The sequence below is a fragment of the Eurosta solidaginis genome, chromosome 2 (assembly GCF_040869045.1).
Source record: "Eurosta solidaginis isolate ZX-2024a chromosome 2, ASM4086904v1, whole genome shotgun sequence".
In the NCBI taxonomy this organism is placed as follows: domain Eukaryota; kingdom Metazoa; phylum Arthropoda; class Insecta; order Diptera; family Tephritidae; genus Eurosta; species Eurosta solidaginis.
Genome location: NC_090320.1, coordinates 367,512 through 393,358, shown reverse-complemented (window position 1 = coordinate 393,358; position 25,847 = coordinate 367,512). Strand labels below are relative to the sequence as shown.

At 37.5% G+C, this 25,847-nt stretch overlaps 1 protein-coding gene across 1 annotated transcript in view; it reads right to left on the bottom strand.

Moving 5' to 3' along the window:
* Window positions 1–25,847, bottom strand: part of beat-Ia (beaten path Ia) — a 305,961-nt gene that overhangs the window by 230,996 nt on the left and 49,118 nt on the right. Inside the window, exon 2 of the mRNA XM_067769264.1 lies at window positions 13,343–13,600. Coding sequence (XP_067625365.1) covers window positions 13,343–13,406 — 64 coding nt within the window. The 5' untranslated portion in view covers window positions 13,407–13,600. The remainder of the gene's footprint in view (window positions 1–13,342; window positions 13,601–25,847) is intronic.

The following is a 25,847-nucleotide window of genomic DNA, read 5'->3' as shown; positions in this document are numbered from 1 at the left end:
GTTATTTATTAATGCAAATTGTACATACAACTTGTATATCACATCTACGAAGGTTTCTATTTATATTTTGAGCCTAATAATGAAAAGACAGTAATTTATTATCGATTATGATCATATGACGATCTTGCAATATATGTTCGCACACACCGTCTAGGTTTTGTTGCACAACAACTGATTTTGGACGACCTTCACGACTTTCATCCCTGAGCGAACGGCGGACACGATGGAATTCGTTATACCAGCGTTTCGCAGTGGCAAAGGATGGGGCTTCATCCCCAAAGGGGGAAGTAAGTTGTTCAAAGCACCCTTGTCTTGATAATCCACGGCGAAAGTCGTAAAAAATCATCGCACGAAAATGTTCACAAGTCAATTCCATTTTTTCGCTGAGATACAATTTTTAAGTTACTGTAAACAACACAAGTTGTGCTCAAATGTCAAAATTTCAATTATTGTTGCCAAGGCTCAAAATATAAATAGCAACTCTCGTAGAAAAATCAAAACGTTTTTGCATTTGCTTTAAGAGTTCAATACAAAAATCTAAAATATTTTTTTTTACAGCAAGTCGTTGTACATCTGTAAAGTTGTCGCTTTCAATAAATACTTCAGCTTTGCTTCCACCAACATCAAAATTTTTTAAGCATGCAATAGGGGAGTGTAGTATTTTTACACAAAACGGCAAAAAATTATACGGCTAGGCATTTGCTACGTCATGGCAAATATGCAACATAAAACCCGTAGTTTATTTTTTCAATTTTGAATAACAAATTAGCAACTGTCAAAACAAAACAAAATATGCAAAAAAAAAATTTAAAACGAAAAAAAGTTGTTCAGGATCCGTAGCTTTCATTTGCTGTATCAACGTTTCCAACACTAAAAACACAAAATTCTGAATTCCTCCCTTAATATTTTGTATGTACGCATTATGCATAAAGTTTCTCAAGATAAGCTTGAAGTGTGCTTCAATTTGATGGTATAGGAATGGCAGACGAATCTTTCCTGATTGGAACTCTTTATTTAAGGTATTTATAATTTTAAGAATATAGGCGAGAAACAGCATGTACGCTTTTATTTCGGGATCTGACATTAAATTTGCTAATTGGATTGCACTAACGCCACTTACTTCGAGACACGCACAATGTTACACGACAAAGCGTTCTATGTAAAACCGGACAATAGCTATCGGCTCTGCTGGTGAGAGTTACTGAAAATCCATTGCCATTCACAGGGTGTTCAAACAAGCAAATTTTTTTATTATATTGTTATGAAAGTAAAAAAATTTAAATCAAAGTACCAATATCGTGACGGCTCGCCCAAAAAAGACCAAAATTGGGGAAAAAAAAGATCAGCGGACCAAACGGGGTTGGAGCGGACCAAATTTGGTCCAAATGGCCCCAAAGTGGCAACCGTGCAAAGGAGTTACCAAAATTGATTAACTGTACATACGTTTATTTGTAAGTGTAAGTATGTAAGGAATTCGTCTGGCGCTTATTCACTAGTACACTCGATTGATTACTTAAGTAGTTGTTTTACTCAACACTCACTATTGCCAAAAATGGCGCTTTCCAACCACGTTTCATCCGGTGGTCCTTTTTTTCAAGTTTTGGTCCTTTTTAGGCAAGTAGCCACGTTTGTGTATTTTTCTCACTTTTTAACTGCGGTAACAAAGTAGAACGCTGTCCACAAAGTTAGTTTGATCGCCATGTTGAATGCAATTGACCTTCATTAAAGCACATATGATCTCCCATCTTCCAATGGATTTCTTCCCAGATTTGTTACCTGTGTGTTATACACAGTGACAGAACAAAGGCAATTCCGCTGGCGGATAATTTCGGCAAGGAATTAGTAAAGAGAAAATTACCGGATTATAGAGAAAACAAATTTCCGATTAAGATTGATAAACAACTGACTTGTTATAAAAAGGTTCTTGTTTTGGTGGTTAGATATTTCGATCGGTTATCAAATACTATTAGTAACAGATTTTTGTCACTAGGAACTTAACCAAAAAATTCGGCGGCAGAGGGAAGGTTTTAAGTCCGGCGCAAACTCCTGTAAGAACGAAAACGGGACCTTGTAACCGATGTACAGAGCGTACTTAGATTATGGAGGGTCGCTGAATCAGCCTTCTTAATATCACATATAAATTCATGTCAAGTGTATTGTGCGAAAGATTGAAGCACACCATAAATCGGCTGATTGGACCTTATCAGTTCGGCTTCAGACCTGGTAAATTTACCATCGACCAGATTTTCACAATGCGCCAAATCCTGGAAAAACCCCCGCGAGAAAAGAAACGACACAAATCACCTCTTCGTCGGTTTTAAAGCAGCCTTCGACAGCACGAAAGGGAGTTGCCTATATGCCGCATTGTCTGAATATGTCAGCTCTTTTAGAATTGGAAAGGACCTCTCCGAGCCGTTTTAAACTAAACTAGGTTTCCGTCAGGCTGACCCCCTATCGTGCGATTTCTTTAATTTGATGCTGAAGAAAATTATACCAGCTGCAGAACATAACCGCTCTGGGACAATATTCTACAAAAGCGTGCAATTACTGGCGTATCATGATGACATTGATATCATCGGCCTGAACGCCCGCGCCGTAAGTTACTCAAAACTGGAAAAAGAAGCGGTAAAGATGAGTTTGATGGTGAATGAGGACAACACGAAGTACCTGCTGTCAGCGAGCAAAGAGTCAGCGCAAATGCACCTTGGCAACCACGCTACTGTTAGCAGCCATAATTTCGAAACAGTAAAAGGCTTCGTTTATTTGGGAAGCAGCAAACACTAACAACAACTTCAGCTCTGAAATCCAGCGAAGAATCACTCATGTCAATAAATGCTACTTTGGACTAGGTAAGGAATTGAAAAGTGAAGTCCCCTCTTGGCAAAGGAAAATCATGCTCTACAAGTTACTTATCATACCCGTCCTGCTATATGGATCAGAAGCATGGACCATGACAACATCAGATGAAGCGGTTCTGGTCATGTTCGAGACAAAAGTTCTTCGAAATATTTATGGACCTCTGCGTGTTGACGATGCTGAGTACCGAATAAGATTTAATGATGGGCTGTGCGAGCTTTACGCAGGATAGTCCAGCGAATTAAAACGCAGAGGCTATAGAAGCAGAAGAAGAGGGCAGCCCCCACTCCGCTGGAAGGACCAGGTGGAAAACGATTTATGATCCACCTTTGGTGTGACCAATTGGCAGAGGGAAGAAGCGACTGGCGCGCCTTGTTAGACGGTCATAACCGTCTGAATGGTTAAGTGCCTATTAAGTATGTAAGTAAGTAAGTAAGGTTGAAATTTTAAACATGCGTTCGATTTGTCCAGTACCAACCGTGGAATGCTCCGTGTATATGTTCATACGTATTGTAACGAATTTAGTACAATTCCGCTTATTTGCAACCTTCTAATAACGCTCGTATCGTTAAACTGTTGAATAAATAACTCCAATATTCAATAATGCAAAATGGTCTTTATTAGACTACTTCACAATAACACTGATACTTCACAACCAATAGCTTGCTTAAATCAAACTCATTGCTCATGCCTCAGCTGGTGTTGCTTGTATACTCTTCGGTTTCCTCGTTCGCATACTTCTAGGTGTTTCTTCTTCTAGAATTTACTACCAGCTATGAACTACAGATGCACGTTTATAGCTTCTTATATGCGTGTGTATATGTGAGTGATACCTCCACCGATGATTGCATACTTTGGTGAGCATCTCAGATATATGCATGTTGTAAAGAGTAGTGTGCGTTGAGCATTCGTCATGTGCAGACGTGCGAGTCCCATACATAGTATTTAGTAATTCAAACATCAATTTTCATATTAAACTCTTATTTCTTTAAATTCAAATAAATACATAAGTACATATGTGTATACGAATCATTTACTTGTAACTCAGTCGTCTTTGACAACGTCAGAAGTAGGATTCGATTCAAGGAATTTTGATCACGCAAAGAATTTTTTTTAAACTAAAGTATATACACACTTGTATGTATTTGCTTCACGGAATTAAGTTATTGAACGCAACTGGTAAGGCAGGAGAGATCAGCGATAGACGCGATAAAATTCAGAGAAACGATAGACGTTCAAAAAATTCAGAGAAACGATAGTCGTTCGTGGAAATCAACATTAGCAGACAAAAATTTTAGGCAGCGATAGACGCAAACAGAGTAATTGAAAAGACGTGAAGAAGATTTTGTTTATGTAGTAACACGACAGTTGCTGCAATTAACTGGAAAACGGAGATTCTGAGGAATTGTAAGCTAGCAGAGTTGGATTTTCGACGAACATTTTGGTGGTTGAATTTAAGAGTCAGAAGTTGAAAGTTGTACAAGCGGTAAGGACGTAACAGAAGGCATTGCAATCATGGGATTGGAGGAAAGCCATGGAAAGGTTAAGTTTTCATCGCTGAAAGTGGAGCAACTGAATGCTTTGTTGCAAAAATGTAGTCTCGCAGTTTCGGGCAATAAGAGCCACAAGATTGCATCGCTAATGGAACTATATGAGTCGGATGAGGTGGATATTGAGGAGGTCGAATCGCGTGAATATCCATCGTGGCAGCAACAAATTGGTGAACTCAAAGAAATTATGAGCAGCTTATCAAAAACCGTGAGTGGATTACAGGCTATAACGCAAGGGCGTAGTGAAACAATCCAGGTTGGAGATAGGAATTTGGAACAAGGGGTAAGCCAACAGCAAATAGCATCTGGGAGTTCGCAAGCATCAGCACAAGCTCCAACGCAAATTGTAGCAACAGTACCAGGGCGATCTACAGAAATTCCAGGAGCAACAGGCACGCCGGTTAGAGAGTTAAGGACTCCTGTGCTTGGACAAGTACCTCGCGATTTAATGACGGATGTCCAATCAACGACGACGCATGCAGGTACAAGGTATTCAATGAGGGAGATTATCGGCATTTTGCCAGAGTTTGACCCACTAAAGGGACACAGAGCAACGAGTCAGTTCATAGCGAAGATCGAACAATTGCGAGATATATATTTATGGAGTGATGAAGAAGTACTATTCGCGGCGCAACAAAAATTAAGAGGGGTGGCAAAAGATTGGGCTGATTCCCAGCCAGCATTCATAACATGGTTTCAATTCGTTGAGATGTTAAGAAAAGATTTCCCAAGTGCACCAAGCTCAGCTGAAATACATCGCGAAATGGGGAGACGCAGGAAAAGGCCCAGTGAATCTTTGAAAGAATACTTTTACGTAATGCTAAGTTTGGGACGCAGCGGAAATATAGATGAAGTATCAATAAATTCTTATGTTATTAATGGTCTAAATGATATGAATCTTTCCAGAACTTTACATGCTATGAATTTGGGGTCATGCCACGAATTACTTTTATCAATTGAAAGATTATCTGCGATGCCTGGGTGGCAAAAGAGTGTAGTAGACGAGCGCCAGGGTACAACAGAAGCTCCGAATAGTCAAGAAGCTCGGAAGTCAGTACGGTGCTATAATTGCAACGAGGTGGGACACATAGCAGCTAAGTGTCCACATCCACAGCGCAAAATTAAGTGCACGAAATGCAACAAATTTGGACACGAAGCCAAATCATGTGGCATAGCGAAACCATCGGTAGCAAACATAGCAGAGGCAGTGGATACAGTACCACCACCAGTAACCAAAAATGTAAATGTATTTGGGCGAGATATTTCAGCATTTATTGACACGGGCAGCGATGTGTCAATGGTCAAGGAGTCTCTAGTTCCTATCAGTTTACAACGTGAGGCCGCCAATAAGAAACTTGAAGGTTTTGGAGGCGGTATAGTCGAAACAGAGCACAAGGTAAATGTCGTCATGCAGCTGGATGGTAAAGAAGTGCAAGTTTGGTTAAGCATAGTGGCAGACGAGTTTATGCCATATGAGTTACTCATCGGTCGTGATGTGCTATGTAGTGGAGACGCAAAATTTGTCATCGACTCAGGAGTGTTGAGGATAGAAGAGCCAGGGCCACAGATGAAAGTAAACATCGTGAATGGGTGTGACTCCAAGCAGTTGAGCACCTCATTAGATCAGTACGAAGATTGCTTTTCAGAAGAGTTGTCAGCCTTAGGAAGATGCAACATGACTGAAATGGAGATTCAAGTCACCACTGATAAGCCAATTGTGGGAAAGCGCTATCAATTGCCATTTTCGCAACGTCCGGTGTTGTCAACGATAGTGGAAAATCTATTGGATCACAATATCATTCGTCCAAGTACGTCGCCACATACAGCTCCAGTGGTCTTAGTTAAGAAGTCCAATGGTGAAGACAGAATGTGTGTCGACTTCCGCGCACTCAGTGCTGTGACTGTCAAGAAACCATTTCCAATGCCTATAGTAGAGGAACAGCTAGCGAGATTAGGGAACAACCGATTCTATACCACACTGGATATGACCGCGGGTTATTATCAAATCCCAATGAAGGAAGAGAGCAAACAATACACTGCGTTTATTACCCCGGATGGGCTGTTTGAGCACAATGTTATGCCCTTCGGGCTAGTGAACGCACCTATGGTATTCCAGGAGATGGTGTTGAAGATTATTCAGAAGCTCAAGCAACGGGACAAGATGGTGAGTTATGTCGACGAAGTTATCATTGCTTCATCAACAAAGGACGAGGGTATTCACGTATTGGCAGAGTTTTTAGCAAAAGTACGCGAAGCAGGCTTGACGCTCCGACCATCGAAATGTGTTTTTTTGGCGGAGACAATTACTTTTCTGGGTCATATAATTGGTCAAAATGGGATTCAGCCAGGCGAGGGGAAAGTGCAAAGCGTCAAAGATTTCCCACTACCGACTTCAGCGACACAGGTACGTCAGTTTTTGGGACTAACCGGTTTCTTTCGTAGGTTCATTCCACATTATGGTGTCATTACGAAGCCCCTCACTCAATTGCTCAGAAAGGGCGAATGTTTCGAATGGACGAAAGCACGAGATGAAGCCTTCGATGCACTGAAGTTAGCACTTTCATCTGAACCGGTTCTGGCACTGTTCGATCCGTCAAAGCCACATGAGGTGCACACAGATGCCAGCGCTCTAGGTATCTCAGGTATATTATTACAAAAGGAAGACGAAGGTCTGAAGCCAGTACAATACTACAGTCGACAGTGCAGTGCAGCTGAAAGCAGGTACGCAAGCCACGAACTAGAGGTGCTTGCAATCGTAGAAACACTAGAAAGATTTAGAGTGTACTTGTTGGGTACGCCTTTTCTTGTGGTAACCGAATGCAACGCCATAGCAACTACAAAGGCAACAACGTTACTTCAACCTCGAGTAGCTAGATGGTGGCTTAAGCTTTAGGAGTTCGAGTTCGAATGCATTCATCGACCTGGCGAACGAATGGCACATGTAGACAGTCTTAGTAGAGCGCCAGTGCAACCACCGAGCCCTACGATGACAGCAGCCGAAAAGGTGATGAGAGTACGTGACCCGACAGCTATCAAAGATGATTGGATTTACGCTATGCAAATGCAAGATAACCAGTTAAGGCGGATCGTTCACATTTTAAAAAACGATACTTCCACACCTGACGTAGACGAAAAGCAAATACGGAGTGATTACCAGATGCAGCAAGGTCGGTTATATCGTAACGTCAAAGGGCAACCAAAGCTGGTAATTCCGAAAGCAGTACGATGGCGAATAACAAAAGCATGTCATGATGATATGGGCCACTTTGCAGTAGAGAAGACAGTGGAACGCATTGGGAAGCGCTTCTGGTTTCCAAGAATAAGAAGGTATGTAAAATCGTACATTAACTCATGCGAAGAGTGTTGTCTTTTCAAGGTGAAAGGAGGGAAATCTGAGAGTCAGTTTCATGTTATCGAAGTCTTACCGATACCATTCCGAACGGTGAATATTGATCACCTGGGACCGTTTCCAAAGAGCAAAAGGGGTAATGCATACGTCTTGGTCATTGTATGTGGATTCAGCAAGTATGTACTACTGAAGGCACTGCGGTATACAAAAACCGAACCTGTCACGAAAACATTGGAAGAGATGATGTCCATATTTGGCCAGCCAGTCCGTCTCATATCTGACCGCGGTACAGCATTCACCTCTAAAGCTTTCCAGGACTTTATGCAAAGGAATGGTACACAACACGTCAAAACGGCTGTCAGGACTCCTAGAGCTAATGGTCAGGCCGAGCGGGTCAATAAAACTATTCTCAGTTGCATTAAGTGCAGTACCAAAGAAGCGAAAAATTGGGATTGCTCCCTACCAAGCATCCAATGGGCGTTAAACTCACAGCAAAACAGTGTTACCAAATTCACTCCAAATGAGCTGGTGTTTCATTTCAATCCAAGAGACGTATCTACTAATCGAATCATCCAAGCATTGCATGATCAATATGAAGATGGAGACATCGAAACAAAGCGTAAAGAAGCAGCTGCGAATATCTTAACTGAACGCCAAAAGTGGAAGGAGAGGTATGATAAAAAACATTTACAACCACACCAGTATGAAGTCGGCGATTTGGTATTTGTCGATTACGCACCAGTGGCTACGGGCGAATCACACAAGCTTGATCCAGCCTATAGGGGTCCATAAATTGTATCTAAGGTACTGGATCATGACAGGTATCTAATCGAAGATTTACCGGATACAATGATCACTCAACGACGATATAGTAATGTAGTTAGTGTAGATCACATTAAACCTTGGTGCGCACTTAACCCAGAGTTGGATACAACCGATGATTACGATAGCCAATCGACCGGGCCGGTCGAAGAGTCAGGAGAGGCCGAATGTAAAGAGTAGTGTGCGTTGAGCATTCGTCATGTGCAGACGTGCGAGTCCCATACATAGTATTTAGTAATTCAAACATCAATTTTCATATTAAACTCTTATTTCTTTAAATTCAAATAAATACATAAGTACATATGTGTATACGAATCATTTACTTGTAACTCAGTCGTCTTTGACAATGTGTATGTGTGAGAACTGCTTTGCTGATGATTGCATACTTTTGTGAGCATCTCTCCGCTGCTGCATGTACATATGTGTAGACATAATGATTGATTTGTTTATGTAGATACAAATGACTGCTTAGTACCGGATTAGAGATGATAGTCTCCCTTAGTGTTGATAATATTCGTGATAGTATGAACATAAGGGTTACATTTTCTGAAGTGTATCAGATTTTCCGATGGTGGCAGTTTTTCATTTTATAACATTTTGGTAATTTTGCGTTTTACCTCTTTTATAACCAGTTGCTGCCAAATATAAAAATATCGAAAGTTTTTCACAGATAGGAATATTAAAAGTTGCTAAATTAACCAGATAACCAAATCAAGACTGTGAGCATTCCTATATGTATTTGTCAATGTTTTATGATTGAGAATTTATATTTATTATTATATTTTTATGATTAACTATTCAAATTTTCAGTTCGTAGAAAAGATCAAGAACTCAATTTGAGTTTTTGTGTTTCAGTCTGCTTTTAAGTTTTTCCAAACAAACATATGCAATAGCTAGGTAATTATACTCAGCGTGCTTTGCACACAGAGTATAATAACTTTGATTGGATAACGGTTGGTTGTACAGGTATAAAGGAATCGAGATAGATATAGACTTCCACATATCAAAATCATCAGCATCGAAAAGAAATTTGATTGAGCCATGTCCGTCCGTCCGTCCGTTAGCACGATAACTTGAGTAAATATTGAGATATCTTCACCAAATTAGGTACACTAGCTTATCTGGGCCCAGAATAGATTAGTATTGAAAATGAGTGAAATCGGATGATAACCACGCCCACTTTTTATATATATAAAATTTTGGAAAACACAAAAAACCTGATAATTTAGTAAATAATACAGCTGGAATGTTGAAATTTGACACGTGGACTGATATTGAGACTCTTGATAAAAACTTGGAAAAAAATTTTAAATGGGCGTGGCACCGCCCACTTGTGATAAAATCAATTATACAAATATTATTAATCATAAATAAAAAATCGTTAAACTTATCGCAACAAAATTCAGCAGAGAGGTTGTCTTTACCATAAGAAATGCTTTGAAGAAAAATTAACGAAATCTGTTAAGGACCACGCCCACTTTTATATAAAAGATTTTTAAAAGGGGCGTGGACCAATAAAATAAGCTATATCTTTTCAAAAAAGAGCTTTATATCAATCGTATTTCATTTCCCAAGTGGATTTATAACAATAAATAGGAAAAACTTCAAATAAAAAAAACGGGCGTGGCACCGCCCCTTTTATGACTAAGCAATTTTCTATGTTTCGGGAGCCATAACTCGAAGAAAAATTAACGGACCGTAATAAAATTGTGTACACAAATTTTTCCGATAGCAGGAAATATTTCTAGGAAAAATGGACGAGATCAGTTAAAGACCACGCCCAATTTTATATAAAAGATTTTTAAAAGGGTCGTATACGAAAATAATAAGCTATATCTTGGTGAAAAAGAGCTTTGTGTCAATAGAATATAACTTTCTAAATTGAATTATAACATTAAATTGACAACACTAAAATTTTTGAAAATGGGTGTGGCACCACCCCTTTTATGACTAAGCAATTTTCTATGTTTCGGGAGCCATAACTCGAAGAAAAATTAACATATCGTATTGAAATTGTATACACATATTTTCCTTATAGCAGAAAATATTTCTAGTAAAAATGGACGGGATCGGTTAAAGACCACGGCAACTTAGATATAAAACAAATTTAAAAGGGTCGTAGACTAGAATAATCAGCTATAACTTAGAAAAAAAAAATAGTTTTGAATCAATGATATTTCACTTATCAAGTTCTATTGTAAGAGGAAATGGGGAGAAATTTTTTTTTTTAAACGGGCGGTGCCACGTGTTATGTAGAAAAGTAATTTATCTGAAATGAAATGTACAATTGAAACTCACGCTGAGTATATAATGTTCGGTTACACCCAAACTTAGACACCTTTTCTTGTTTTTTTTTTAAATGGGCTTAAGATCTTAAGATGGTCGGGCTTGGTACCGGAACGTACCAGATCTGCATACGGCAAAGGACCATCAACATCGATAATACTCCCCAAGGCCTTCGGGGAGTGTCCTTGTCGCTACAACAACAACACCAACAAAATATGAAATAAGATGATGAACATACACATGCATTTGTCTTTTTATTACAATCCCCTTCAGGCCATTTTCATAAAATGTTTAAGAATGCAATCATTCATTAGCATGGGACGTTAGCAATACAAATACAAATGAGCAATATGAAAATTATTTAATTTATTTGATTAAGCTAAAAAATATGTGAGTGAATTCGAACAACTTTTTATGTTAAGGTTCTCTCATATAAATCACAATTAAAATTAAAAATCAAATACAAAATACTGCTTCAGTCCCCAAATGCTTAATAAGTTGTTAATATTTTGCAGAAATGTTTTTGGAAAGTGTTCAGTATTTAATGTAGTTTTAAAAATAACTAATAATGTTTTCTTTTAAAACTTTAAATTATCGCGGGCTTGAATCGAGCTCAAGGCCTTACAATAATTATTTTATCATTATTATTGTTATGATACATTTTTTCTTAATTGAAACAACTTTTAAATTACAATAGAAGAAGGAAAACAAAACAACAAAAATTGTTAATTTTAAATTATTAAATAATTAACTGACTAATACGTTTCATGTCTACTTCGACCGAAATCTGCAAAGGCAGAAGAAATTTGGCTGAAAAGCGATTGATGGCAGAAATATATACCAGAAATACATGCTAAGCCCCAGATGCTGCCTGATTAGAATGACCGAAAGTTCGGCGGTTGACGGAAGATTTGAAGAAGACGATAGCCGAATCTTAGATTTGAGAACATACGCTCAACCACTCGACTATGACAAGTAAGTGTTACATTCCCTCTAATGACTAAAGAGGTGCCGGGTAATGAGGGACTTCGCGCCAAGCTGTTAAAACACGTAGGAAAAAAACAAATTATGGAAATATAAGCAATAGACAAAGCCTAGATAAACAAAACCAGCTAAAGAAAGAAAGTATCAGTGGCCTTGCTGTGCTTTCCTTTTAACGTTCGTAATATTATAGGTCAAATTTGTCCACATATTTGGCCATATCATGAAAATGGCTTGTCATACAACGTCAAATGCGTTTGTAATTCGTTGAATACAGAGGATAATTAAATTGACCAATAAGTGAAAACGAATATTTCCTACCGGCATGGCAAATCTGATATTAAAATTTCATTTTGACCTAATGAAAAACAAGTATTACAAACAGACGCAGTAGCGTTTATGCAAGAAAATAAGTTGATATCAAAATTAAGGAGAACGCTAAGTGTCTGAATACTAATGAGTTTACTTCTTGCTTATTAATTATCCAAATATTGCAAGCATAGGAGGCAAAGTCCGCTTTGATGGTGAGTTTAATATGAAATGGTCAATGTATGAACAATAAATGTAAGTATGTTTATTAGACTTGGTCGATTTATTAACCGATATCGCGCCATCGATTTTTCGATAGGATTTGGGCTCAGGAAAAAAAGTTCCACTACGGATACCCAAAAAAATAATTTTTGAGCATGCAAAATTTCAACTATTTTTTCGATTTTTTATACATTTTTTCATTTTCAAAGCTCCAAATCATTTGTATGTATTTTTTTTTCGTGTCAATTGACAAATGTAAAATTGGTAAATGCAGTTTTTACAAAAAAAAAAATCTTTTATGGAGATTTAGAAGAATTTTGGTCGAAAAATCGATTTTTTTTTTGCAGGCTCGAAAATTATTTTTTGGGTATGCGTAGTGGAACTTTTTTTCCTGAACCCAAACCCTATCGAAAAATCTATGGCGGGATATAGGTTAACTTTCGTCCATACAAATCGACCCAGGTTAATGTTCATACTGTCAAGTCAAATTTTAGTCTTAAGATTGAATAAATAAACGAACCTCCCGGGAGTTAAGGCTTTGGAGAAATTTACAAGGTATAATCGAAACAGCTGCCGCCTTGTCCGTCCCGACATCGAATTGTTTAAATTTTTTTCCAAAAATTAAATTAAAAAATTGCTTGCAAAAAATGCGTGAATGCATTTTAAAGCCAATTGGCAATCCCCGCTCTTCAATCACAACCAACTATCATAGTTGTCGTTGCTCCTACTCAACAAATCTCAGAGCTGCTAATAAAAAATTTGTAACACGGTTTAGTGGCCTTCTTCTTAAGTTATACGAAAAAGAAAAACAGCTGTCCTCTGGCAAAAACTGCCGTAAAAAGCTACATTTAGCTGTCCAATGGAGCCAAATTTTACAATACCCGAGAAGCCAATTACGAAGTTCTGCTTTAAGAACATACATATCTACATTCATATATATAAATTTTTTATAACATTATGTACTTACCCATGACAAGTAGACAGAGGAATATGTAACACATTGTTGAATTGAATATGTTGGCAAACGGCATTTTTTAAAATATGTGATATTTTAGCTTTGAAATTTTTAACTGCTTCAAATGTTTGAATAATTAACTGCGGTTTATTGCTATATTTTCGGTGGTTTCGTAGAATTTAAGAGCATACTTTCAATTAATAATGAAAATTTAATTTTATTGCACTTTTATCATTTACTTTTAAGTTGGTAGTTACAGTGTTTTGTAAGCTGAAAGAAATTAAAAAAATGCGATAAGTGAACATTAATAAACTACGACGTGAATTAAAATCAGTAATTGCATAGATAGTTCAGGCAGATTTGGAATATACATCATTTTTCCAATTCTTTCTGTTATCATGCGAAAGAAACGATATACATTATAAAAATAAAATAAAAAAATTTTAAACATTTGTATATAAATGGATAAAATCGCAGTAGAAAATGTGTCCTAGAGCAAAGACATAAAGCTGATGAATTTGATTTTGAAATTTTAACAACAACTCTTCTAAATATCTTATCACAAACACTAAAGGTACAGCGTAATTACCAATTAAAGTCCATCTACTAGAATGGCAACTTCATAGTAAAGAAGATATTGTTAATCTATATACCTATTGCGCTCAACTTTTAAAGCTTTGTAAGCAGCTTACGCTTACAATAGCTGTTGTTTCAATTTGAAAACCAACATTGTGTTCGACGGAGCTATTAGGGTTTCCAAAAGCTCTTCCTTCCATGGCTTTTGGAGTGTTAACAAGGCGCTAGCCAGTGTCTGAATAACCCCAGCTGTCCACACAACTACGAAGTTGAATAATCTAGTTACTTTATGCCTTTTTCCCTGAAATTAAGGACTAATCACGGCTCTTTTCATAATTTTAAAATTTTCGCACTTTGCCACCCTAAACCAATACTAAGGAAAAATATCAGTATAATCTATACTAATTATATAAAAATGCTTATATGGGAAATGTTTGGAACGGCTAATCTCAAGAAGTAGCAAACCAATTGTTATGAAATTTTTTAAAAGAAAGTAATGGCACAAAAAAACACCCAGCGCTTTTAATTTTTTCCATTTTCACAAACTAAAGCCCGTTATTTTTAGGAAAAAGCTGATAAAACCCCCAAATAATGCAAGTATAAGACTTTTCGATGGCCAAACCCAAGCTACAGCGGGCCAACAAAAAAAACTGTGTGTTAGTGAAGAGATACATAAGTATACTCACAGCCAAAGAGAGTTTGTCATTCCGCTCTTGGCAAATGCACGAGTTTTTTGCTTTGTGATTGTTTTGTGACAACCACTGAAAATCAAAACAGTTAATTCCGTACAAAGCAACACATATGTACTTACGTATGTAGTAAAGTTGATTAGAAACACACATTATTTGCAAATCCTAAATGTGATTTGCTACAAACAAAACAACACACATGTATGTAGCTTAAGAAAATAATAAACGCGCTCTTTCTGTCTCTTTCGTCCTTTACCTTATTTTCAATTCTGATATTTAGCAAAGTATGATCCTTTTTGGAACAAAGGGGAGAGTTAAAATGAAAGGTGGTGAGCATTGAAAAACAGGCAAAGGGCGATTGGTCTGAAGTCAGCATTTAACTACAGACCACATCTGAATTATATCGAAAATTCTCCACTTTTCATTAGCCGCATAAGTGAAATTTGCGTTTTTTGTAAGGCTAGGAAGTGGCCAAATGAAACACCAGGTATGTGCTGTAGTAAGAGTCATGTCAAATTAAATGATATCGGTGAGCCTCCGCCAGCAATCAAAGCGCTGTCGTCCAGTTATTTTAAACAAAATATAAGAAAATACAATGGTTGTTTCGCTATGACTTCGTTTGGCGGTAATGAAATTACAGAAGGGAATTTCATGCCAACTTTCAAAATACAAGTGTACCATATTATTGAAAGTTTATTACCACCGCCCAACATGGTTCCAAAATTTTTACAAATATATTTTTCTTCCCAAGAGGAGCAGCTTTCGTTGCGCCAAAATGCTGCACCAAATCTTTAAAGAGATATTTTGAAATGAATTCAAGAAGTTCTGCTTGAAATGTTCGAAGTGTATGTTCGAAGTTTTATGACTTCTATGTAGCGTATGCTATATAATTCGATTAACTATGGGGTTGTAATCAATGCCGACAAACGCCCTGGTAATGAACACCGTGGTCGATATAATACCCCGACTACAGGTGAGGTCGCAGTATTGATAGTTGACGAAAATGCTGGTCGATAACACGATAACATAACACTCTCCATCATGTCTCAGAAATTCATCCTTCATATGACCCCTTGCAATACCCTATCATATTTTTAAATGGTGAGGACGGTTACAACATAAATATACTGCAAACTTCTCCAAGCAGTGGGGCACCTAAAATATAAGGCGGGATAACCTCCGAAGAGATCTAAGCCCGAGCTTCTCTTCCAATTTGCGTCGTGCTCCTCTTGATTTTCCCCACAAATTGGCCGGACGGGACCTACATGATTTTATGCCGACTCCGAACGGCATCTGCAAGGCAGATGAGTTTTCACTGAGAGCTTTCCATGGCAGAAATACACCCGGAGCGCTTGCCAAACACTGCCGAGTGGCGACCCCGCTTAGAAAAATTTTCTTCTAATTGAAAAACCTTATTTCTAAATTTTGTTTGATGTTGCCAGGGCATCCGGTGTGGTAGGCACCTAACCCACAAAAAACCAGTTTCATGTATGCAATTTTATGCATATAAAATTATGATTATAAAAAATAGCTTTAACGCGCTTCATAGATATGGATATCTCTTTAACCGATACTGTGTGGACATGGCTGCTAAAATGATGACCAAAAGGTTGAATTTTATAAAAGAACAACTAAAAACATTGCGTGCAAATAGTTATATACATCTAAGTGATGCTGTTGACGAGGATTGCAATCCTGAAAATATTGGTCAATTAGTAATTTTGCCGTGTTCGTTTACTGGATCGCCTCGTTATTTGCATGAACGTACACAAGACACCCTTTTATATGTCCGTCATTATGGAAGACCGGACTTATTTATAACATTCACATGCAACCCAGAGTGGAGTGAAATCAAAAACGAATTGTTTCGTAAATAACGACCAAGTGAGCGTCATGACATTGTGTTAAGAATATTCCATATCAAACTTCACCAACTCATGAGTTTAATTACAAAACAAGATATTTTTGGAAAAGTTAGATGCCATGTTTACTGCTGAATGGCAAAAGCGAGCTTTACCTCATGCGCATATCTTGATTTGGCTATTAGATAAAATTCTTCCCGATGACATGGATCGCATTGTATCAGCGGAAATTCCAAATAAAGACGAATATCCGATGTTGTATGATATAATTACTAAAAATATCATCCACGGCCCATGTGGGGTTGATAATTTATTATCGCCCTACTTGTTGAATGGACAATGCTCAAAACGATACCCACGCGAGCTCCAATAGCATACGCAGACCGGGGAAGATGGATATCCAATAGACAAAGGTCTTCAGCGGACGGTGGGTATACCCATATACTTTCTAATGGGACAACGTCGACAGCCGATGGATCGTTCCATATTGCCACGTTCTTTCCAGATGTTTCTCCGCTCATATAAATGTAGATTACTGTCATTCAGTGCAAGAAATAAAATATATTTGAAAGTATGTCAACAAAGGAAGCGAGGTTTTCCGTTAAAGATAATAAGGACGAAGAGCAAAATTTTTTGAATGTCAGATATTTAAGCACATCAGAAGGTATTCGGAGATTGCTGGGATTTTCGATTTATGAGCGATTCTCAACGGTTGTACATCTATCTGTTCACTTGGAAAATGGACAAAGGATTTATGGTACTGCAGGAACGACTACAAACCAATTTTACAGCATTTTTTCCCCCTTTGTTCAGTTGACAATTTTGTAAAGATTTTGCTTTACTCCGAATACGTGCCTATTACACTTGGACTAATACAATTACAATTAATAAATCGCAAGGATAAACATTTAGTTATGTTGGCGTAGACCTGCGTAGTGAAGTGTTTTCTCACGGTCATTTGTATGTCGCAATTTCAAGAACTGGTTACCCACAGAACCAAAATTTTCTCATTCCTGGAAATGATAATAAAACAAAGAATGTTATATTCTCGGAAGTTTTTAGTTGTATCCTATTTTATGTATTAATTTTTTACGTTCTACAATCCAATTTCGACTGCTGAGTGGAACAGCACCCTATTCAAAATTCTTTTCAAAAACATCCTACCAGAGAATTTGACTCAAAAATGCCCTACCGCAAAATTTGACTTATGAACGCCCTGTTTCAAAATTCTTTTCATCTCGGTATAAATTCAATACATTTTGTGCTGAGATAAGTTCTGAGATGGGGCGCTCTTCAATCAAATTCAGAGATAGTGTGTTTTCGAAAAAAAACTCTGATGTAGGGTGTTTTTAAAAAGAATTTTGAGGTGGGGCGTTTTTGAAAAGCGTTTTGAAATAGAGTGATATTAGACTCATCAGTTGATTTACTTAAGTACGTTCTACAATCCAATTTCGACTGCTGGGTGGAACAGCACCCTATTCAAAATTCTTTTCAAAAACGTCCTACCTGAGAATTTGACTCAAAGATGCCCTACCGCAAAATTTGTTTCAGCTCGCTATAAATTCAATATATTTTGAGCTGAGATAAATTCTGAGATGGGGCGTTCTTCAATCAAATTCTGAGATAGTGCGTTTTCGAAAAAAAACTCTGATGTAGGGTGTTTTTAAAAAGAGTCTTGAGCTGGGGCGTTTTTGAAAAGCGTTTTGAAATAGAGTGACATTAGACTCATCAGTCGATTTACTTATTTGAATCGTTATCTTGCGTTTTGTTTTCTTCCAAAGTTGTTCATTAATAAATCGTTTATAATGCTAACGAATTTAAAATTGTTTGCATTTCATACAACAGAAAAAATACATCACATATGTATGTATGTGTATCTCTTCTCTTAAACTATACCCAAATAGATAAAACTCAATAGATTTACTTTTTGCGGTGAAGTAAGCCGGCTACTTGCTAGTTTAATTATATAACGCAAAGATATAACATTTTTTGTTAACATTAGACTTTGCAGAATACTAATTTTTTAAAATGGGCGTGATCGTAAACCGATTTTGGTATTTTTCACAAGGTGTACTATATACATTTGTGAGAACAACCCACATGCCCCAACTAAATATAATAGCTGGGTTTTTTTTTACATCTATAGACGTTTACGCTTAAACTTTATATGGACTGCTAAGCGTCAAACTTTAAATACACCTCTGAAATTGCTACGCATAAAATTAATACTACTAAATTTCAATACGCGTTATACTCAGATCTAACTGAAATATGTGTCTATGTTTCACCTCTACACTAATTCTATGTATCACCTCTTAAAATGGTGCGTGTCCACAATTCATCGCAACTAATTTAGCTATATGTTATACAGTGTGGCCATTAGAGGGCTGTGTCTCCACTTTTCGGTACACCCTGTGCTGTTGCTAGTTGTTTAACCACTACCGCTAGACGGGCCTCCTAAGCATTATCTAAGCGAGGATAAGCGTTTTTTACGCGCAAACGTAAAAGTATACGCGTGTAAAAAAAAACACGGCTAATATCACCCACGTGTTCGAGAGAAAAGTTCTTCGAAGGATTTATGGACCCCTACGCGTTGGCGATGGCGATTACCGAAGAAGATTTAATGATGAGCTGTACGAGCTATAAGCAGACATCAACATAGTCCAGCGAATTAAAGCGCAGCGGCTGCGCTGGCTAGGCCATGTTATGCGAATGAAAGATGATTCTCCGGCTAAGAAAGTGTTTCTATCGGAACCCGCCTATGGAAGCAGAGGTAGAGGGGCCACCCACTCTTCCACTCCGTTGGAAGGACCAGGTGGAAAACGATTTAAACTCCTTTGGTGTGACCAATTGGCGCCGGTTGGCGGAGCAAAGGAGCGACTGGCGCGCCTTGTTGGACGGCCATAACCGATTAGACGGTTAAGCGCCAATTAAGTAAGTAAGTAATATCACCCACGGTTTTTAATATAGGGCTTGAAAGCTCTAAAAAATTAGTATTCTTTTTCCGACGTATTTATCGCTGGATTTCGTCTATTTTCAATACCGAACTATTCTGGGTCCAGATAAGCCAGTATACCGAATTTCGTAATGACTTCTCAATTTTTGTTGAAGTTATCGTGGTAACGGACGATTCCGATAATTTTGACATGAAGAAATCTATATCTCTCTCTATTCTTTTATGCCATTATGTACTATCGTTATGAAATTAAAGTTGTGTAAAAGTACACGTAGAGTATAAAAAGGGAAAATCTCGGAATTTTTTTACATATGCCTTTATTTGGCATTCTTTGATTGGCATTTAAGCTCACAATTATCACGTGCGCGGTCGAAGTAGCAGATTTGGGCTCAGGAAAAAAAGTTCCACTACGTATACCCAAAAAAATAATTTTCGAGCCTGCGAAAAAAAAAATGGCGAAAGAGTAAATTTTATATTTTTTTTTTCAAAAAACTGTTGTAAAAACGTAGGCGATAACAGTTTTTTGAAAACAAAATATTTTTGGTTTCGGGGAGTGTTTTGGTCGAAAAATTTGCCCTTTCGCCATTTTCTTTTCGCAGGCTCGAAAATAATTTTTTTGGGTATGCGTAGTGGTACTTTTTTTCCTGAGCCCAAATCCTATTGAAAAATCGATGGCGCGATATCGGTTAATAAATCGACCCAGTATAGTGGCTCCACCTCTTGATATACACAATTTTTCACCACAATTTGGAAACTGTAACTCCGGTAATAATTGACACCTCCTCTCTCCTCCTTTTTATGCATTGTCTGGATATTCTGAACTATGTGGGGTTTCAAGTTTGTACCTCAATTGGGAAGTTTTTTTAAACTTCATGGCAAATTACTCTGAAACTTCTAAATTTCTCGCCCACTATGCTACCTATTACAATATTTCCACTTATCTAATAAGTTTTCATTCGATTCCCAGCTAGGTGTGGGGTTTTTAGCTTATTGGAAAAGTATCTCAAAAATTAACATAACAAATCGTCAAAAATCCATAAAACTTTAGAGATATACGCCGCCGATAAAGGCCGCCGCCGGTTTTTGTCTTTTTCGCACGCCGCCGCCGAATGTCAAAAATAACGGCACGGCGGCGGCGGCGTCCGGCGCGTTATTATATTTTCTACTCGTTTAAGATTGTTTAGGCTATTTATTGTTCATGTCGAAAATTGGTCGGATGTGGTCGAAAGTGCTATCAACGGATGTACATCACTGCCAGTTATAAGAACCTAATTGCGAAATTTAACTCTTTCAACTTAAAATCGGTCGAGTTTCATTCTATAATATCGTTTTGATTTAACGAAGAGTATTGAAATCAATGTTGTGAACACAAACGTCCGAAAACTTTGGTCCAAATTTTAAAAATTTTATCTAGGGCCCTTGTAAAATTTTATTTATGTAGATACGCCGAGGATTATACGATTTTCACCCATTTTCACGGCATTCTTGGCCGAATAGTCACTCCCTAACATTTAAAGGTGTTTCTCTGATGTAGCTAGGCAGCATAGCGGGGCAAAAACATCCGTTAGAAAGTCTTCGGAGCTACACCTAGAGCTTGTAGGAAAGTGACCTCAACGAAGGTAGAAGTCGCAGTCCTATAGCTTATGTGCTGCCACTAGAGTTATGAGTATTAATAGACCATTAATAGCAATCGTAAGTGGCCTTTGTGCGTGACCGCCAAGGAGCCACAAATGATTTAAAGAAATTGGGTTCGCAACGATTATTAGGAGTTAACCCCAGGTGAAACTACGCTTTGCACGAGATATACAGACAAAAGTGTCACCATTTTATGTATCTCTATTTCTTTTCAACAGACGCAGCAGTACTAATTCCAAAGACCGGGGTTAGGTTCGAAGCCTCTCTGGAGTAAGTGAACGGGGGACAATCCCTCCGCAAGGAGCTGACCCCTGAAAATTTTTGAACGGTGTGCGAGATTTTGAGGCAGAAACCCCGGATCTTTCCAAAATGGCCAAAACGTTGATTTCCTTAAATACATCCAAACAAGACCTTTCCTAAATATTATTTTTTTAGATAGAAAAATCAAGCTTTTTAAAGTAAGAACACCAGCGTACGTCGGAGTGCTGGCCACACCGCCGCCGATAAAGTGATCGGCGTAAACCTCTAATATATAGATCCGTGCACCACATAGGGAAGATTGTGCCCTGATCGAAATGTAAGGATTTAAGTTTGAGAGGATAATTAGAATTCGACAGCAAGATTCCACATGCTCTGCATTAATTTTTCAGTAATTTTTTTCCTTTTCTTGCATTACTTCCGGACACTTTGTTGAAAGTTTCAAGTCCCTAATTCATCGGAAAAAATCGACGACAAAAGTTCCCAAACTCTAACGAGTTTTCAAAGTAGCACCATCCCTATGCTACCTCAAGGCAGTTCTCCACCTGATGTTAAATATTGATCGGGTCCTGTACATGAATATGTAATTGAAAAAAACTTTAATAAACCAGTCATAAACCCGAAGTCAAGTGAACATGTCAATTATACAATATGGTGTCAAGTGTTGGGTGCTAAAAAATGACTGGAAATAAAATGACGGAAAATCAAGTTATCTCAATGGCAGCAAATTTGCCACCATTATACACTAAGCCATGAATTTGTCGCAAGAATAGAAAAATTGGAGCAACCAATTCAAAGTCTTCCTCTTGGCAGCAAATTTAGAAGAACAGTCCGACAGAAGAAAAGTTGCAATTTTGCTACACCACATGGGCACAGAAAGCTTTGAAATTTATAATTCATCTAATGTGGATATAGAGAGCGTAAAATACAAAGACCCTATGGCACTTGTTTCATGATTACTTTATGCCGAAAACCAACGTAGCAATTGAGCGTCATATTTCCTTTATCAGACGGCAAACAGCCAACGAGTCTTTAAGTCAGTATGCCACAGCTTTACAAAATTTAAGCGTGACATGTGAGTTTGATAATTTGCGGGAAGGCCTTGTAAAATATATTTTTATTTGCGGATTATCACTGCATAAGCAAACATCACGTAACTGGTGCAAAAAATGCGGTCAAATTCATCGTTTCAAATGTCCAGCAGAAGGTATGACGTGTCACCTATGCAAAAAGCCGAATCATTTTGCGAAAATGTGCAACAACAAAAAACACATAGAACAACAAGACAAGAAACAAGTAAGGAAGGCTAAGTCCGGGTGTAACCGAACATTACATACTCAGCTGAGAGCTTTGGAGACAAAATAAGGGAAAAGAGTATTTTAAAAAGGAGTCGGCCATAGTTCTAAAGGTGGACCAGGGGTGACTCTGGAATGTGTTTGTACGATATGGGTATGAAATAAATGGTGTTAATGAGTATTTTAAAAGGGAGTGGGCCTTAGTTCTATATGTGGACGCTTTTTGCAGATATCGCCATATAGGTGGACCAGGGGTGACTCTATAATGTGTTTGTACGATATGGCTTTCAAATTAAAGTTATTAATGAGGGTTTTAAAAAGAAGTGGCCCTTAGTTGTATATGTGAAGGCGTTTTCGAGATATCGACCAAAATGTGGACCAGGGTGTCCCAGAACATCATCTGTCGGGTACCGCTAATTTATTTATATGTGTAATACCACGAAAAGTATTCCTGCCAAGATTCCAAGGGCTTTTGATTGCGCCCTGCAGAACTTTTTCATTTTTTTCTACTTAATATGGTAGGTGTCACACCCATTTTACAGAGTTTTTTCTAAAGTTATTTTTTGCGTCAATAAACCAATCAAATTACCATGTTTCATCCCTTTTTTCATATTTGTTATATAATTATGGTATTTTTCTCATTTTTCGTAATTTTCGATTTCGAAAAAGTGGGCGCGGTTATAGTCGGATTTCGGCCATTTTTTGTACCAAGATAAAGTGAGTTCAGATAAGTACGCGAACTGAGTTTAGTAAAGATATATCGGTTTTTGTTCAAGTTATCGTTTTAACGGCCGAGCGGAAGGACAGACGGTCGAATGTGTATAAAAACTGGGCGTGGCTTCAACCGATTTCGCCCATTTTTGTTCGACTTATGGCATTAAAAGTATTCTAGACAAACTAAATGAAAAAGAGCGGAACCACGCCCATTTTGAAATTTTCTTTCATTTTTGCATTTTGTTGCACCATATCATTACTGGAGTTGAATGTTGACATAATATACTTATATACAGTAAAGATATAAAATTTTTTGTTAAAATTTGACTTTAAAAAAATTTTTTTTTTTAAAGTGGGCGTGTTCTTCATCCGATTTTTCTAATTTTTATTTATCACATATATAGTAATAGTAGTAACGTTCCTGCCAAATTTCATCATGATATCTTCAATGACTGCCAAATTACAGCTTGCAAAACTTTTAAATTACCTTCTTTTAAAAGTGGGCGGTGCCACGCCCATTGTCCAACATTTTACTAATTTTCTATTCTGCGTCATAAGTTCAACTCATCTACCAAGTTTCGTTGCTCTATCTGTCTTTTGTAATGAATTATCGCATTTTTTCGGTTTTTCGAAATTTATGATATCGAAAAAGTGGACGTGGTTATAGTCCGATATCGTTCATTTTAAATAGCGATCTGAGATGAGTGCCCAGTAATCTACATACCAAATTTCATCAATATACCTCAAAATTTACTCAAGTTATTGTGTTAACGGACAGACGGATGGACATGGCTCAATCAAATTTTGTTTCGATCCTGATTATTTTGATATATGGAAGTCTATATATATCTCGATTCCTTTATACCTGTACAACCAACCGTTATCCAATCAAAGTTAATATACTGTGTGAGCTCTGCTCAACTGAGTATAAAAATTCGTAAAAACTGTCAAAGAAGAACGAAGTGGGTAGGAAGAAAATGAACTCAGCAATGATCTGTTCATTGGTCTACTGCAGAAAACAAACAGAGAAGGAGTAAAGCTGCAGACATTGGTGCTTTATCGGTAACCGTATCGGTAACCTTATAACAGCTGATTCGACCAAATTTATGAGAATCAATGCAATCGATTACTGGTGCCGCTAAGGTCGTAACCGTATCGTAGCCAACCAACTGGTTTTTGGTTTACCATCGTAACGATAAACAGCTGATTACGTTAGGGATACGACTACAGCGATACGACAAACGGCACCAATGACTACAGCTTAACAAAGGAATGGAACGTAGATGTGGATGTAAATGGCCAAGTTGACATGGGCTCGCAGGCAAATCTGATGTCGGTAAAAACACTCAAGATGTTGAATATATTTAAGATTAATAAGAATTCATTAAATAATATTGTTACATTTAGTGGTGAGAAACTACCAGTGCAAGCAAGGTAACATGTTGTGCGAGTTTTTACATTTTAGATATGAGCTGCAGGAGTGTCATAGGTTTAGATTTGGCAGTGAAAATGAATTTGGTGCAAATAGTGAAGTCAATTGAGTCAACTAAATGCAAAGATATATTGGAAAACTACTCGGATGTGTTCAAAGGTTTAGGTCAGTTGCAAAATAAGTGCCATCTTGAATTAAAAGAAAATAGTCAGACTATTGCAGACTCTCCACGTCGCATACCTTTTAGTTTTTCAGAACCATTAAAGAGAGAACTAGAGCATATGAAAATGTTAAATGTTATTGCTGAAGTGTAAGAGCCAACACAGTGGGTTAATTCCATAGTTTGGGTTACAAAATCCAATGGAACTTTGAGACTTTGTTTAGATCCTCGTATTCTTAACAAAATTATAATAAGGCCACGTTTTTCTTTTCCCACCTTAGATGAATGTAAGTCGCAAATGAGTGAATCGAAATTTTTTAGTACGTTGGATGCTAATTCGGGATTCTGGATGATACCTTTAGATGAGGAATCATCTAAGCTGTCCACATTTAGTACACCGTTTGGTCGATATAGATTTTTACGTTCGCCATTTGACATAAACGCCGCACCAGAGATTTTTCACGCAGAAATGATACGTATATTTAGTGATATAAAAGGTCTTATTATATACATGGACGATTTTCTAATCCATGCGCCAAGTGTAAAAGTGCATAATGCAACTTTGGAAAAAGTACTAGACAGGGCTAAAAGAGTAGGTTTTCGCTTCAATAAAGCCAAGTCAAATATATTAAAAAGTGAAGTGAAATTCATCTGACATATTTTTTGTGAAACAGGTGTACGACCAGATGAAAATAAAATTAAATCTATCAGTGAATTGTCAGTTCCAACCAATGTTAGAGAACTCCAACGCTTTTTGGGAATGGTAAACTAGTTAGGCTCCTTTATAGATAATTTATCTGCCAAAAACTAACATTTAAGAGACCTATTGAAAAAAGAAACGTCGTGGCGTTGGTATAAAATTCATGACGAGGTGTTTAATAATTTGAAAAAAGCAATATCCGATGCGCCTGTTTAAACGTACTATAATCCGAACAAACAA